The 18,501-nt window shown below is 37.5% G+C and overlaps 1 protein-coding gene across 2 annotated transcripts in view; it reads right to left on the reverse strand.

Moving 5' to 3' along the window:
* Positions 1-18,501, reverse strand: part of DEPDC1B (DEP domain containing 1B) — a 278,101-nt gene that overhangs the window by 156,382 nt on the left and 103,218 nt on the right. Inside the window, exons 10-13 of one of the 2 annotated variants that reach the window (XM_082382375.1) lie at positions 18,023-18,208; positions 11,811-13,557; positions 10,872-10,961; positions 3,947-7,588 (exon numbers count right to left, since the gene is read on the reverse strand). In XM_082382375.1, coding sequence (XP_082238501.1) covers positions 13,396-13,557; positions 18,023-18,208 — 348 coding nt within the window. In that variant the 3' untranslated portion in view covers positions 3,947-7,588; positions 10,872-10,961; positions 11,811-13,395. Of the gene's footprint in view, positions 1-3,946; positions 7,589-9,801; positions 13,558-18,022; positions 18,209-18,501 lie in introns of those variants that run through there. The other variant, XM_082382374.1, reaches the window with a different exon arrangement.

Below are 18,501 nucleotides of genomic sequence, written 5' to 3' on the forward strand. Positions count from 1 at the left end.
GGGAAATGTGCACAAGCTATGGAAAGTTTGATGATCTTTGGTTTTGCCTAAAGAACAGCAATCTAAGTCCTGCCAATTATCCTTTCCTACCATCTGCAAACCCATGACATGCATTAATGATAGAAAAAAATTACCTTTAATTAAAAGAATATAAATGAAGCATAAAAAGAATGTGAGAATTTTAAAACTACATCATTCTAGACTCTGTCAAGATAAATTGAGCAATCAGAAAGCCATAGCATCTAAGTATGACCAATGTTAGCTGCTTATAACTCACCCCCCCTATTTATATCTACTAGGGATTATAAAAGTTTATAAAATTGGGTTTTTGATTTTGAAAACACTCCACATTGATAATGGGAATATTCTGCATTTTTTGGTTCATACAGGGCTAATCAAGTCAAGAACATTTTAATGAAATGAGGAATAATTTAGAGATGCTTATTTAATACTCTCATTTTATATTGAGTCAATTAAGAAAAAAAAAACACATAACCTTGGTTTTGACTTAATGATAAAATATGAAAACAGGCATCATGTTATGAGTCATTTAATCCAATAGGACAACTTGAAGCTCTGGCCAGCTCTAATACCCAGCTTCCTAAGCTACTGAAAATTACCATGAACATTAATAATGATGTGAAAAGGGAGTCTGGTTTATATAAATGCAAGTCAATACAAATAGGGAAAGGGCAATTTATTGTGATGGATGTGTTCACTGAATGTAAAAAGCAAATTATTGAAGACAGAGTGAAAGGGAGAAACCTATAAATATCCAGGCTCCCTGGAGTAGAAGGGGATTAACCACATGGAAATTAAAGAAAAGCTAAAGGAAAACACTGAGTTCACATGTGGAGAAAATATTAAAAGCATCTCACTGCAGGCAACAAGATTAAGGCAATGCATTTGCAGAGCCAGTTCTAACATTCATTAAATGTTATGAAATGGAACAGTATAGACCCAGAGGCATGGAATATCAGGCTGTTGATGGAAAAATAGAAATGGGCAAATAAGAAGGATCACTCTTGTAAATAAAGCACAAGGAAGGTTCATCAACACCAACGATTTTTTGCAACCTTTGGAAATGCATTGGCACAAATGAACACTGGCATGCCCTGTGAACTGAGAAAGAGAAGCCATGGCGTAGCAGCAACCTAAAAAGGATTCAAAAATTAATTCCAAAAAGCACTGGAATCCGGATCTACTGGGCTGGAATAAGAAGAGGAAGCCACCTTGGAGATGTTATTTGAGAGATGTCATAAAACTTCTCACTTAAAATAATTCCCCTGCCCACTCTGCCACATTCATGAAATCTCCTTATTACTCATGCCTTTAGATAAGGCCATTTAAGATGCTCTGTTAAAATACTAATATTATCTGGACAATGTGGAATTACTTCTAGCTGCCACTAGAGCCTTATTTCACGCTGGTCCCACTGAGGAAATGCCTTCTGCCCTGCCTTCCTTACTGGTGGGCACATTCTTCAGGACTCAGCTTAAACATCAGCTGCCGTGTGACACTTTCCATATCCCTCCAACTGCCCTGGAAAAATTGCCTTTCTCTCCTCTGTGCCCCTTGCACTCTACCGGGCTCTGTGGCACTGAGGTCATCATCTAGAATTACAATGTAGGCAAGTTCATCTTCCTCACTGGGCTAAGGTCCCTTCAGAGTTGGAGCCGTCTTTCTTCCTCCATTGTTGCCCAGCCTAAGGCCTGGCATATTAAGGCTCTAAAAAAAAATGACTAAGTCAAAGAGCTCTAACTATTTGGATAGCTAACCAGTCTTCATAAAGAAATGTAGTGCAGCCTGGATAAGTTATGCTGAGGGCAAAGGTCAGCATCATAGTGGTGACCCTGAAGTGAGAGGGCAGTACCATGCAGGCACTAGGCTGTTTCACCAACTCCTAAAAGGTGTTTCATACAAAACCTATGCTCAATAAGCATATGAGCACAGTCCAGGAGGTGGGGGATGAAAAGAAAAGGACCCCAATAAGAAAGAAGAGGCACAGATGGAGGATATGAGGAACCAAAAATAAGCCCCCTCTTTTATAGATTTGCTTGGATTCAGCCCACATACCTTGCCTGACAGTGACAGGATTTCACAGTGACAGTGTGGTAAAGTGGAAAAGTACCAGATCATCAAAGAAGACCAGAGTTAAGGTTTTACATTTGTAACTGGGTACCACTCTGAACCTCAGTTTCCTCATCTGCATCTGTCTGCTCACTGGGATTTGAAAGGATTTAGTCAGAAAATACAAGTGAAATCACTGTACAAAGTGCTCATGGAATGAAAAGTATTATTTGTTTTGGTCTAACCAATAAGACAATGTAGGTGAAGAGCCACCTGCTAGTGACAATGAACATATGTAAGGAGACTGAAGGTTGGCTCCAGCAATTTAGTGGGCACAATGCCTACCAAAATTTCTTGAGTATTTTACCAACAACTTTGATGAAATAGGTACAGACATATAACACACAAATATCGACACTAATGAAGGAAAACTTTCGTTAGCTATCATGGATTAAACCAACTGGCGTAATAATATAAACATAGGCAGACGGCAGTTCAAGTTAAGTTAGGCACATTATGATAAGCCTAAGGATGAGGATAACATTTCTCAGAAAATGTTGACTTAGCATTGACTTTAAATCCACCCTGATCAGCTTTATCCTATTTGATACAGAACTGAGCTTGCTGATACGAGAAGCTGTTCCACTCAGAAGAAAAAGAGAAGAGATGTAGATAGGAAAATAAGCACAAGGCAATAAGGGGCCAAGTGTGGAAAATGGTTTAAAAAAAAATCACAAAACACTAGAAATGGAAGTGACCTTACAAACTGTTACTGAGTCCAAGCTCATACTGCTCACCACATTACAGGCCAATAAACCAAGGGACAAGTTGTTGGGGGCAAGGAATAGTGACTTTATTTGGAAAGCCAGCAGACCGAGAAGATAGTGGACTCATATCCCAAAGAACCATCTTGCCTGAGTTAGAATTCAGGCTTCTTTTATACTAAAAGGGGAGGGAGTCAAGTCAAACATTTCCTGGTTCAGGCCAGCCTCCGAAGGGGATGTGTTAATTTCTTTCTTCCCACATTCATTCACAGGTGGGCCTGGTGTTTCCTGTGAGCTAAACAAAGGTATTTTAGCTTAATGCTTTATTACCTGGGAGGCAGTGTTCCCAGAGATGGGCCAGTATGTATAATTTAAGCTTATAGGCAACATCCCTTTAGTGATTAACTTGTAATAGAATACAAAGTTTCTTCCCTATTACAAAATCTCCTAATCCAAAGACCGTCATCTCTACCCTTAGGATCAGTTTCACTAACATGGGTCATTCAACATTTTTCTTTTTTTTTTTTTGGTTATCCAATACTTAGTGTAGGACCTGCACACTCCACTGGCTCCTCCACTCTCAGCAACTGATATCTTCCTGTCCCTGGAAGACGCTGGAGTCTGTGACCTCTGAAATGTAATCCCTTCCCTTCACTGAGGAGCAAACCCAAGCCCAGAAAGGTTGTGACTTGCTCAAGGCCACTTGCCCAACTGTTTACTGGTAGTGCTAGAATTTAAAATCCAAATATTGGGCTTCCCTGGTGGCGTAGTGGTTAAGAATCCGCCTGCCAATGCAGGGGACAGGGGTTCGAGCCCTGGTCCGGGAAGATCCCACATGCCGCGGAGCAACTAAGCCCGTGCGCCACAACTACTGAGCCTGCACTCTAGAGCCCGCGAACCACAACTACTGAGCCTGTGTGCTGCAACTACTGAAGCCCGTGCGCCTAGAGCCCGTGCTCCACAACAAGAGAAGCCACCGCAATGAGAAGCCCGTGTGCCGCAACAAAGAGTAGCCCCCGCTCGCCGCAACTAGAGAAAGCCCGCGTGCAGCAACAAAGACCCAATGCAGCCAAAAATAAATAAGTAAATAATTTTTAAAAAATAAATAAATAAAATCCAAATATTCTCATTTCTAACCAATACTGGCGCTACAAATTCTAGCAGGAAGGACCCTTGGGTAATAATTTAGTTGGAAAGAAGGGACTGAGCATCTTGCTTAATCACATTTGTTTCAGGTGAGGGAAATGAAAGCCTCCCCAAGCTATCCTGTGCCATCACTGCTGTTGCCAACACACTGATTAACTCAGTAACCTCTAAGATGTTTTCTGGGCTATGCTTGTTTGGCTGCTTATAGTATGTTGACATCAGCAACTCCAAAGGCATTATTGAAAACACATGTTTTATCCCAGATCTCCATCTCTGAATCTATTATAAAGAGCTTGGTTTAGAGATCAAAAGATTAGCTTAATCTCAGTAATGAGAGTAAAACAAGATTTATTTTAAGGAAAGAGGACAGGCACAGTTATCCCCACACTGCAGAAGGCAGCTAAGGCAAGCGACTGACATGCACAAAATTATCCTACCTCTGTGGGTTTTCTCCTCAACCTCAATTTTGCAGGCAGTATTTTTTTCACTTTAAAGTCTAATAATCTGACATTTATCCCAAATTATCTGCTGCTGCATTTAGATAACTTCTCATTTTTACCATTTATAGCTCACTTTTGGAGAGTATTTAGCAAGCCTTCTGAACAGAAGCCTTCTGAAGCTTTGGGGGTAAATATGGTAATAGAGGAGCCAAAATATTACCCACAGATCCTTTTGTTGCAACAGAGATGACTGATTTTTAAGTTTCTTCTTCCCACAATTAATGGCTTACTAATTATACAAAATATACTTGACTTTTAAATAAAATCCTTAGTTTTTCCTTTTGGTACAATAATTACCAACACAAGACTGACCCCTACTGGGAATATCTGTCCTTGTTACATGGATCATGACTTGGGAAAAGTGAAACAGCCTAAACCAGACACTTCTAGGGCCTTAATAGATTATTGAATTCAATTCTCTGTGAAAAGGTTAAGAGTGAGAACTTTTTGAAATCAAAACTTTTTGAAATCAAAATCGTCTTTAAGCAGTTATTGTGTCTAATTATACTTGGTATTTTAATAGTAGAAAGTTTTAAGAAATTTACAAATGATGTCAGTGTATGTTTTTTATTAGTAAATGTTAATTAAATGTTAATTTGTCAGTAAATGTTAATTATTGCTTCAGATAATTATTAAGAGTTCAAACACTGAAGCAATATTACCCAATCAGACTTGACCACCCTGTGCATTCTTTAGAAAAGTCTTAAAATCTTTTCTAAGTAACAAAAAGCTTTTAAAGGATTGGAGTCTTTTAGGCCAAACTTGCATATGCACAAAAACCCAGGTTTAATAAATTATGCAGAATCGGTAAGCAAGAAGGCTGATTTCATTTTATATTTTCCTCTGTGCCTCATATTATGGTCTGTTTTCAGATCTCATGTGAAGTAGTTTTCAGTCACGTGATTCTAATCTTCAAGACAGCTTTCCATGGTTTGACTTAGTTGTTTTTTTTCTTAATAACTGAGTCAAATACACCTGATTCTAAAACATACATACATAAATAAAGATATCAGTTAACTAGAGATAAACTGGACTCATGGGCTCTCAGAAAGTCAGAGATTGCATTTTATCCCAGCCTAACTATTTTTAGCAATAAACTGCTCTGCTATCATGGTAAGTTATCACTGTTGCCAAGATCCTTCAAAAGGTCACAAGTTCTTAGTGGAAACAGTAAGCAAAAGGCCTCTTTATTCCCATGTTGGATTAGCCTTACAACTGATCAAAATAAAACTACTTCAATTTAAAAAATCAATTACAGTTTACTTATTTCTTATGAAAATAATCTTTAGTCCTTTTTTTTTTTTTTTTTATTAAGTAAGTCTTTGTTTTACTAGACTACTCAAGAAGACCACCATGTTATTACCATCAGAGAGATGCTGGCAGTAATACGTAAAACTTGCGGGGGCTGGGAGAGCAAAGAATAACTTCCGTTACATTCTCTACAAGAGGCTCCGAATGCTATGAGCGTTCTCAGTTCTGGCCAGGAGCCCCAAAAGAGGTATTATAAAGTGAGTAGACCTAGCCAAATACATATATTATTTTTTATTTTGAAATAGGCACAGTTTATGGAAAACATAATATATTCTAGATCCTTGAAGCAAACGATTCACATAACAGTTCTCCAAGATGGAATTTACAAAAACTGTAAATAGATTTTTAACTAAATCTTAAATTCACTAGAAATGATGGAACTTATGTAGCAACACAAACATGTACTAAACAACTGAAAGTGACATTTTTTATTAGGCTAGTACCCTTTTATCCCATTATTCTTCCCATTTTATTTCCTCAAATTGAAAATTTGAGCATTAAGGTTAAGTAGACACTGAAACACAAAAAAGTCCATCAGAAGTTACTCATTACATCGTTAAATTAGTGAATATATCCTCCACTTATTCCAGGCAGTGTATTTTTTCTATGAAATTCAATAATAAATGCATTCACGAGTTGATACAAATAAGCAAATTCTCTGTTTATGAATGTGGTACCAGATCCCAAATTTCAACTTGAATACCCAGGAGCAAATAATTTCTCTAAGGCTTGATAATCATAGTTTATATTTTACAGTAATTTGTTCGTGTGGAAGACCCGATATGCAATGATGTCAAGGTATTATACTTTTTTGCAGGTATACAGTGTTAAGAAGAAAGGAAAAGCAAGAATGATTCCAAATGCCATAAAATTAGAATATCCTATGTCTCATTCTGAAGTGAATACTTCAAATTTAGGCAAATACTATGATGATGGCTAGACACACAGCTGAATTGCCTCTTAATACTGACTTTAGCAGGTAATAACACTCTTACTTTACTCCAGGATTTTAATGTTTGCAGGTTGTTGCTCTTGAGGGTAAAAATAAAGATGTAAGTTGATACAGCCACACCCATTTAGTAAAGAGCCATTTTAACTGATTCCTCTTTTAATCATGATAAAAGATTTGTGTGACATACCAAACATGGGAATATTTAGTTTCCTCTTCTTGTACATAAACAGTTCACAAATACTGGCTCTTTTTAAGTTATATTTCCTATAAAAAGGTACAGAAACTCTCTTCTAGAGGTGGGAATCAGAATCAAGCTCCTGGACAACACAAATGTTAAGTCATGACCCATATGTCTATTACATTTGCTAGACCCCAGATATGACTTCCCCAAAGGCAGATGCAGGAACACAAAGATGTGTGAGAAATCAGAGTGATGAATGGCTGAATTTCATCACCATGCTCATACATGTGGTATATTCAACCTTAAAAAATTGCTGTATTGCTCTCAGATTTTCTATACGGAAGACTCACTTGATAAATTCCTTATCATAGTCTCTCAGAGCACTGATAATCTATAGCATATTTTCTACTCATCATACCTACAAATAAAAGCAATTACACATAAAAATTAAAAATACCTTAAAAATCATACCTACAAGTAAAGCAAATACATGACTGCATCCACAGAGCTTCAAAGAAATACTTTGTTTTCATCACTGCTGCAAATTTTTTGTGGGAATTTGTGGGAAATGCAATGAAAAAATCTTCAGCAGATATCTGTAGACAGTGACCAGAAGAAACTGGAAGTGAATTCGGCAAAATGCTAGGTCAAGACAATGAAAACACTGCAAATCAAAAAGAAATTTGAGATATTAAATTTTTAGAAAGTATAGGCTGAAAAATAACATGTGAGCTTATAAGTAAGATCTAAAAAGTGCACATAAAAATATAAAACAGTGGGCTTCCCTGGTGGCGCAGTGGTTGAGAATCTGCCTGCCAATGCAGGGGACACGGGTTCGAGCCCTAGTCTGGGAAGATCCCACATGCCGCGGAGCAACTAGGCCCGTGAGCCACAGTTACTGAGCCTGCACATCTGGAGCCTGTGCTCCGCAACAAGAGAGGCCGCAACAGCGAGAGGCCCGCGCAACACGATGAAGAGTGGCCCCCGCTTGCCACAACTAGAGAAAGCCCTCGCACAGAAACGAAGACCCAACACAGCCAAAAATAAAATAAATAAATAAATATTTAAAAAATATATATATATAAAACAGTGCTCATTGGGAGACAATAAGACATCTTAGCGAGGAGCCTGGGCTGTGCAGTCAGAAAGAGCTGGTTGTGACTGCCTATTATGTTGCTACTTACAAGATGGGTAGTCTTGGGGAAGTTACCCAGTCTTAACTGAGTCTCTGTTTCCTGAGCTGTAAATGGATATAAATTCCATAATAGCGGATATAAGCATTTAATAGGAAACTAGACATACCTAAAGGGAAAAGTGCTGAAAAGGAAGAAAGACTGAAGAAATTATCCATAATGCAGCACAGAAATACAGAACTATGGAAGCTAGAGGTTAAAACAGAGGATAGAAAAGATCTAAAATAGTTTAATTAGAGATTCAAAAGCAGAGTTGAGATTGTGACAAAGGCAATATTTAAAGTGATAAAAGACTTCAATCCTCTTAAGAGGCCCCACAAATCCCAAGTAGAATAACTGTTTAAAAAGCACATCATGTAAATTAGATACAGCATCATAAACTGCAGACCACCAAAGATGATGAGAAAATCTGATAAAGCAGCCTGCCAAAAAAAGATACAATATCTGCAGAGGAATGACAATTAGAGTGGCAGTTGACTTCTCACCATAACAACAGAAACCAGCTACCAAAGGAATGATAACTACAATGTACTGAAATAAAATAACTATCAACCTAGAATTCTACATGCAGCAGAAATACCTTTAAAGAACGAGGGCATTCCTTATACTGAATGTACACTTAAAAATGGTTAAAATGGTCAGTTTTATGTTATATATATTTTACCACAACTTTAAAAAATTTTAAATGTCACATACCAAAAACCATTTAATTATGGTGCTAACCACACTTTAAAGGGGTTAATTGTATGGTGTGTGAATTCTATCACAATAAAGCTGTTTTAAAAAAGAATAATAGCAAAATAAAATGTTTTCAGGCTAACAAAAACCAACAAACCCTTACTAAAGATAAATTCTAAAGAATGTACTTTCAGAAGGAAAAAAAGTGGTAAAGTATGTAGATAAGCCTATTAAACAAGGACTGTATGTAATAACATGTTATGAGGCTTAAAAACAACAAAATTAAAATATATTACAACAATAATATCTAATTTGGGAGGGTGTTCTTAGTGCTTTCAAGTCCCTGAAGAGTCTGAGGAGGGTTAAAAGGTAATGACTAACTTTAAACTTTGATAAATTAGCATGCAAGATGTAATTTCTAGGGATCCAATAAGATTAGAAACAGAGTGTTTAAGTTTCAAATTAGTAGAAGAAAACATGAAATTATTTTTTAACTCCAAACAAAGGCAAGAAAGTGGAGACAAAGTGTTAGAAAATTCAATAAAGATTTATACCAAAATATAAAGTAATTATATTAAATACAATTTGTCTAAATGTTACAATTAAAAATAAAGATTATCAAGTTGGCTTCTTAAAAAAAAATATTCCAACTGTATACTGTTTATAAGGTACAAAACTAAAATATAAGAATGCACAAAGATTGCAAATAAATGCATCACTAAAGATAAGGAGTGATTTTCACAGTGGTTTAAAAAAAAGCAAAAGAGGGAAGCATGCAGGGATGTAGGGAAGAAAGAAGTATAAACTGTATTGTATCTATTGCTTCATAACAAATCACCCTAGATTAAATGGCTTAAAGCAACAAATATTATCTCATATTTTCTGTGGGTCCAGAATCCAGAAACAGTTTAGCTGAATCTCTCACAGGCTGCAATCAAGGTGTCAGCTAAGGCTGCCTTCATCTCAAGGCTCAACTAAGGGAGAATCCACTTCCAACATCACTCACATGGGGACTTCCCTGGTGGTCCAGTGGTTAAGACTCCACGCTTCCACTCCAGGGGGCGTGGGTTGGATCCCTGGTCAGGGAACTAAGAATCCCGCATGCTGCGTGGTACAGCCAAAAAAAATCAAAACCGAAACAACATCACTCACATGGCTGTTGGCAGGCGTCAGAAGATCCACTTCTAAGATCACTCATACAGCTGCTGGCAGGCCTTCTGTCCTCACTGGCTATTCAGCAGAGATGTCAGATCCTTGCCTGAGGGGCCTCTCCATAGGGCAGTTCACAAGAGGGAAGCTGGCTTCCCTCAGAGGAAGCCCGGAAGAGAACAAGAGAGAGGGTCAGCAAGATGGAAGCCAGAGTCTTTGTGATCTAATCTCAAAAGTGATATCCCATCCCTTTTGCCATATTCTACTTGTTAAAAGTGTGTCATGAGATCCAAGGTCACACACTCAAGGAGAGGAGATTACACAAGGGCATAATCACCAAAAGGCAGGGATCACTGGGGACATTTTAGATGCTGTCAACCACAGAAATGAAAAACAAAAAGTGTCATTGTTTGCTTATTATGTGGTGAATGCAGAAAATCCAGAAGAATCACACTAGATATTTAGAGTGAATAGGAAAGTCTAGCAAGCTTGTTGGGTACAAAAATCTGTACACAAAAATCAGTTTATACTATATATAAGCAACAAACAGAAAATGGAAATTTAAAAATAACCCCATTGGACTTCCCTGGTGGTGCAGTGGTTAAGAATCCGCCTGCCAGTGCAGGGGACAAGGGTTCGAGCCCTGGTCCGGGAAGATCCTACATGCCGTGGAGCAACTAAGCCCGTGTGCCACAACTACTGAAGCCTGCGCGCCTAGAGCCCACGCTCCACAACAAGAGAAGCCACCGCGATGAGAAGCCCAAGCACAGCAACAAAGACCCAATGCAGCCAAAACTTAAATAAATAAATAAAAATTAAAAAAATAAAATAAATATAGAAAAAAATAAATAAATAACCCCATTTACCATAGGAGCAAACAGTTAAATAATAACTGTTGACGCTAGGGATGGGTTCTATTATCTTTACCTTTTCATATATTTGAAAATTTTGGGACTTCCCTGGTGGTCCAGTGGTTAAGACTCCGCGCTTCCACTGCAAGGGGCACAGGTTCAATCCCTGGTTGGGGAAGTTCCGCAGGTCATGCAGCGCGGCCATAAAAAAAAGAAAAATTTGATATTAACTTTTTTTTTAAGTATCAAATATCTGGAAACAAATCTAATAAAAGATTTGCAAACGTTTACAGAGAAATTTTAATTTTTTTCTAATTTATTCTAAACAAACAGAGAGATAAAGCATGTTCACGGACTAGAAGGCTCAATATCGTAAAGATTGCAATTCTCTCCACATAGAGTTATAAGTTCACTACAATCAAAATCAAAATCTCAACTCTGTGTGTCTGTGTGTGTGTGTGTGTGTGTGTGTAGCCTGACAAGCTGATATTAAAATTAGAACAAAAGTGAAAAAAGTCCCAAAAAATGTGGGAAAAGTCTTCAGCCATATTAATAACACAAAGTAAAACCATAATGAGATGCCATTATACATCCACCACACTGACAATTCAAACTGACAACAGCAAGTTTTGGTGAGGATGGTAAGTAACAGGAACTCTTATACACTGCTGATGGGCTGTGAATTGGCACACTCACTTTGAAAAACTGGTTTTATCCACTCCTCAATTTCACATGTAGGTGGTGGTTATGTTTTATGATCTCTCTATAAGTATGTGATATTTAACAATAAAAAAATAACCTTGAGGGAAAAAAAAGAAAACAGTAACATATATTCCCAAAGATAAGCCACAGAAGAGGAGACTCTGGAAAGTAAATTGTACCTCAGGGAACAAATAGAGCAGAAAGTAGATTTATTATTTGCTCTAAACAGAATTCCAAGGCCTAAGAATAAAATCCTGAAACACTAAAAATCTCCCATTACTTTCCACACTTGCATGATAAGGGGTACTCATACCAGTAGGAATACTTCTTTCCGTCTTTGAAGAGGAAGTCCACTGCAGGAGGCATTCTGCTACGAAAGAACAGAGGGGGGTCTCAAGTGCAAGGAAAATTCAGTCCAAAGAGCAGAGCAAGCCAATTAGTGAGTGTTGCTCTTAGCTTTTTGGGTAATCACTCTCAAAAGAAGCATTCCACCTGCTCCATAATTTAAGTGTACCACTATTTGCAAGAGGGAAAAGCAAAGGAAAAGAAATGGACAAAGCACCTCCTAAAGTCTAGTACAAAAGCCCAAAACTCACTTCTTATTTTATCATAGAAATAAATGATTGATGTGAGAACATTAGTTAAGGCAATGACGTTTAGCATCTGAAGATGCTCTCTGACTGACCTAAATATATATATTCTTTTTTTTTTAATTTTATCTATTTATTTTATTTACTTTTGGCCGCGTTGGGTCTTAGTTGCCACACGCGGGATCTTCGTTGAGGCATGTGGGATCTTTCACTGCAGCATGCGGTCTCTTCGTTGTGGTGCGCGGGCTTCTCTCTAGTTGTGGTGCACAGGTTCCAGAGCGCGTGGTCTCTGTAGTTGTGGCACACGGGCTTAGTTTCCCCGTGGCATGTGGAATCCTAGTTCCCTGACCAGGGATTGAACCCACGTCCCCTGCGTTGTAAGGCGGATTCTTTACCAATGGACCACCAGGGAACTCCCTGACCTAAATAAATGCCAAAAAAGAAACACGATGTACAGTATTAAAAAGAACAGTATTTATTTACATTCCATTTACTTTCAAAAGGATGAGGAAGCTGGAGAAAATGTATTGATACTTATAAAGGAAGTAGTCTCATTTTACTTAACCCATTTGTGTTTTTCATGAAACAACAAAGATTTGACTTAGAATCACAGGGCTAGTGAGACCAAAAGAATTTATCCAGTTCAATTTTCCATCTTTAGCCAAGACTGAAATTATACCACTGCAGGCAGATGAAAATCTACTTCACTTACAAGTAAACACTAACTAATATACACATCATAAAAGAACTAGCTTTCATAAAATCTGTCATAGCACCCAACAGATCTGCAATAAAAGACACAGCCATTGTAATAAAGAACAATAAGAATCTTTGTGCAACAGTGAAAAACAATTTACACAGCAGAAATCACAACTGGCTATTAGGTCAACAGCATCACAGTAACAGTACCCAGTGTCATTCTTATTCAAACATATACACTATTTTTCAGTCTTGGTTATCACAAAGACATCAGTAACTAGGATGTACACACAAATATTTTATAAACACCATAGGAAACAACAAATAAAAAAATGAAAATACCCTTAAATTTTGTAACAAATTTAAAACATGTTAACTTTACCACTATATATTTGTCTCATTATTTTTAATTGGTTTGTACACTTTAAAAACAGCATTGAGTTTTATAAAAATACTGATAATGGCTCAACATTTTTTGAAGTCAGGAAATCTTTATAATTCAGTAGTCTGTGGTTTATGTGCTTGTTTCTTCCAACACCATAGTCCTCTAACCACCTATTTACTCAAAAACAACAGCAACAACAGAGGTCTTTAACAGCTATCCAAGTATTACATCCGAAAACTTCTAGTTCTTTGAAATGGTTGGAAGGGGTTTTTTAGTGCCCACATCAGCAGCTGTGGTTTTGCTTTAGGTTTTTCAGGAAACAGAAGTGCTTCACTTTCTGGTGTAGGAAATCGTTCTTGGTAGACTTCAGGATAGGACTTTTGAAACTAAAAAAAAAAAAAAAAAAAAATCCAAGAAGTGTCAAAAAAACAAATAAAAGTCAATAAAATTGGGCACTGTAATTTTAAAATAAGCTTCCGATGCAATAGTTCCCTATTTTTGTTTTGTTTTAATGTTTACTGCTTTTCATCAGAAAAGAAAATAAGAAGAAAACAGATCACAAGTTCACTTCAACACAAATCCATTTCTTTTTGTTAAATCATTGGATTGCACTTTCAATAGATCAGATTCATATTTAATTTGATCTAATCTTCCAATAAACTCGTTTTAGTCATACTTCTTAAAATTTCTCCCCTGCCAACTATAAACACACCTCCCTTCTAAAATATTCACAAGTAATTCTGACTTATGTTCTACACAGTCAAAGAAAATCTGGGCCCAACAACATTTCCCCATCTCCCTGCTTCTCCAGCTTAGCCCCACCTGCTTCTACCCAAATGGAAGAGAAAACATGCTGGTATACATTACTTTACAAAAAGCTTACAGAGAAGCAATATGTTTTTCCTTTGATCATCACCACTGAACTCTTCTCCAAAATTACTCTGAGAAAAACATGATGGGAATCTAGAACCCTTGTGCTTTGTGTATAATCTTATGTGGTGTGATCAGATATCAAGCTATACAGGATTCAGTCTTTAAAAATAAACACCATTCACTTGCTCTTGAATCAATACTTTAAAAATGATCAAGGTAGGACCTGTGCAGAAGGGGAGAGGCAGCACCTCCAAAGGAGGGCCTCTGGAGCGTGGAGTTCCGGAGTTCGGAGCCGTGTGGCTGACAGGGTCTTGGTGCTCTGGTCGGGTGTCAGGCCTGAGCCTCTGAGGTGGAAGAGCCGAGTTCAGGACATTGGTCCACCAGAGACCTCCCAGCCTCACATAATATCAAATGGCAAAAGCTCTCCCAGAGATCTCCAGCTCAATGTTAAGACCCAGCTCCACTCAATGACCAGCAAGCTACAGTGCTGGACACCCTATGCCAAACAACTAGCAAGACAGGAACACAACCCCATCCATTAGCAGACAGGCTGCCTAAAATCACAACAAGGTCACAGACACCACAAAACACACAACTGGACGCAGTCCTGCCCACCAGAAAGACAAGATTCAGCCTCATCCACCAAAACACAGGCACCAGTCCCCTCCACCAGGAAGCCTACACAACCCACTGAACCAACCTTACCCAATGGGAGCAGACACCAAAAACAACGGAAACTACAAACTTGCAGCCTGCAAAAAGGAGACCCCAAACACAGTAAGTTAAACAAAATGAGAAGACAGAGAAATACACAGATGCTCCAGGTGAAGGAGCAAGGTAAAAACCCACCTGACCAAACAAATGAAGAGGACATAGGCAGTCTACCTGAAAAGAATTCAGAGTAATGATAATAAAGATGATCCAAACTCTTGGAAATAGAATGGAGAAAATACAAGAAATGTTTAACAAGGAACTAGAAGAACTAAAGAGCACACAAACAATGATGAACAACATAATAAGTGAAATTAAACATTCTCTAGAAGGAATCAATAGCAGAATAACTGAGGCAGAAGAACAGATAAGTGACCTGAAGATAAAACAGTGGAAATAACTACTGCACAGCAGAATAAAGAAAAAAGAATGAAAAGAACTGAGGACAGTCTCAGAGACCTCTGGGACAACATTAAACACACCAACATTTGAATTATAGGGGTCCCAGAAGAAGAAGAGAAAAAAAGAGGGACTGAGAAAATATTTGAAGAGATTATAGTTGAAAACTATCCTAATATGGGAAAGGAAATAATCAAGTCCAGGAATCGCAGAGAGTACCATACAGGATAAATCCAGGGAGAAACACACCAAGACACATATTAATCAAATTATCAAAAATTAATACAAAGAAAAAATATTAAAAGCAGCAAGGGAAAAGCAACAAATAACATACAAGGGAATCCCCATATGGCTAACAGCTGATCTTTCAGCAGAAACTCTGCAAGCCAGAAGGGAGTGGCAGGTCATATTTAAAGTGATGAAAGGGAAAAACCTACAACCAAGATTACTCTACCCAGCAAGGATCTCATTCAGATTCAACGGAGAAATTAAAACCTTTACAGATGGGCAAAACTAAGAGAATTCAGCACCACCGAGCCAGCTTTACAACAAATGCTAAAGGAATTTCTCTAGGCAGGAAACACAAGAGAAGGAAAAGACCTACAATAACAAACCCAAAACATTTAAGAAAATGGGAATAGGAAAATACATATCGATAATTACCTTAAATGTAAATGGATTAAATGCTCCAACCAAAAGACATAGACTGGCTGAATGGATACAAAAACAAGACCCGTATATAGGCTGTCTACAAGATATCCACTTCAGACCTAGGGACACATACAGACTGAAAGTGAGGGGATGGAAAAAGATATTCCATGCAATTGGAAATCAAAAGAAAGCTGGAGTAGTAATTCTCATATCAGATAAAACAGATTTTAAAATAAAGACTATTACAAGAGACAAAGAAGGACACTACATAATGATCAAGGGATCAATCCAAGAAGAAGATAGAACAATTGTAAATATTTATGCACCTGACATAGGAGCACCTCAACGCATAAGGCAAATGCTAACAGCCATAAAAGGGGAAATTGACAGTAACACAATCATACTAGGGGACTTTAACACCCCACTTTCACCAATGGACAGATCATCCAAAATGAAAATAAATAAGGAAACACAAGCTTTAAATGATACATTAAACAAGATGGACTTAATTGATATTTATAGGACATTCCATCCAAAAACAACAGAATACACTTTCTTCTAAGATATACAGATTGCCAACAAACACATGAAAGGATGCTCAATGTCACTAATCATTAGAGAAACGCAACTCAAAACTACAATGAGGTATCACCTCACACCGGCCAGAATGGCTATCATCAAAAAATCTACAAACAGTAAATGCTGGAGACGGTGTGGAGAAAATGTAACCCTCTTGCATTGTTGGTAGGAATGTAAATTGATACAGCCACTATGGAGAGCAGTATGGAGGTTCCTTAAAAAACTAAAAATAGAACTACCATATGACCCAGCAATCCCACTAATGGGCATATACCCTGAGAAAACCATAGTTCAAAAACAGTCATGTACCACAATGTTCATTGCAGCTCTATTTACAACAGCCAGGACATAGAAGCAACCTAAGTGTCCATCAACAGATGAATGGATGAAGAAGATGTGGCACATATATACAATGGAATATCACTCAGCCATAAAAAGAAACGAAATTGAGTTATTTGTAGTGAGGTGGGTGGACCCAGAGTCTGTCATACAGAGGGGTAACTCAGAAAGAGAAAAACAAATACCGTATGCCAATACATACACATGGAATCTAAAAAAAAAAAAAAAAAATGATTCTGAAGAACCTAGAGGCGGGACAGGAATAAAGGCGCAGATGTAGAGAATGGACTTCAGGACACGAGGAGGGGGAAGGGTAAGCTGGGATGAAGTGACAGAGTAGCATGGACATATATACAGTACCAAATGTAAAACTGATAGCTAGTGGGAAGCAGCCACATAGCACAGGGAGATCAGCTCGGTGCTTTGTGACCACCTAGAGGGGTAGGATAGGGAGGTTGGGAGGGAGACACAAGAGGGAGGGGATATGGGGATATATGTATATGTATAGCTGATTCACTTTGTTATAAAGCAGAAACCAACACACCATTGTAAAGCAATTACACTCCAATAAAGATGTTAAAAAAAAAAGATGTTAAAAACAATTTTTAAAAAAGAAAGAAACTGGTGGGTGTGTTGAATAAAAGAGACTTATGAGACAAAAACAAAAACAAAAGCAAACAAACAAAAAAAAAAGATCAAGGTATGTATACCTGAAACTAACACAACATTGCAAATCAATTACACTTCAAGTTTTAAAAAAGATCAAGTTAAACCTATGCTGAGTTGAAAACTCTTCTCTGAAACCCTAGGCTGTGTTGTTTAATGAGAACTAAAAACTTTTAGTGATGCCTGCAGCAAGAAGTCAATTTGATAGTGGCTATGTAAAACCAAAGACCCTTATTAAATTCTGGACATTTTACACCTGTGAATTCAGCCTCATTTGCCTTTCAAAAAAATCCAGAGAAACTGTCCTCATTTGACAGCTTCTCTGAATTTAAAGTAATTGCTCCACTAACTCACATCATACCACACATCAAAACCAAGGACAAATATTAGAGAATAGCTTCATAAATGAAGAGATCAATAATGGTAAAAGATCTACATTGGAGAATAAAGATCTGGAAAACTGACCATAATTGTGTAAATTAATATACGAAATAAATAATTTACTTTCAAAACTGCTCTGTCTCAGAAGATGAGATGCATATGAAACCTATTAAAATAGAGAATAAAAAGAAAAAAAAAACAACATAAGAATGGTAGGGAGAAGAAATGACTTGTGAATAATATCCTTTTTACCTGCTTCAATTTTTTCTTCTTTTCTTTACTGGAGAGTTTGGCATCTGTGATGACTTCCTCCAACAACGCTGCCAGAGGTTCCTGAGAGCCGTATGCTCTTTGGTATTCAAATTCCTCTGGGCTAATTTGACGGCAAAATGATGGAGCAGACAGAGTGATATCCATATCAGCTCCTGGGTATTTTATCTGGGGCAAAGGGATTATTAGTGAAAGCGCATTTTCAAATAAATTTCAAAAATTAATTCACATCATAGATCTCCTAGCAGGAATGATATGACATTCAATTTGAGGAAAACTATATTGAAAAGTAAAAAGTGTTTCCATAACTTCAAAAAAAATTCATGTAAAGCCACAGTTTCGCATATGAGTTTTTGCCTTTTTAAACCCCAAAGCCATTTTCATAAACAAAAAACCTTGTGCTCCCTTCTAATAAGATCTGAAATTTATACACAAACTGAACATATTGACTAGAACGATTC

Source organism: Balaenoptera borealis, assembly GCF_965194805.1.
Source record: "Balaenoptera borealis genome assembly, chromosome: 2".
In the NCBI taxonomy this organism is placed as follows: Eukaryota; Metazoa; Chordata; class Mammalia; order Artiodactyla; family Balaenopteridae; genus Balaenoptera; species Balaenoptera borealis.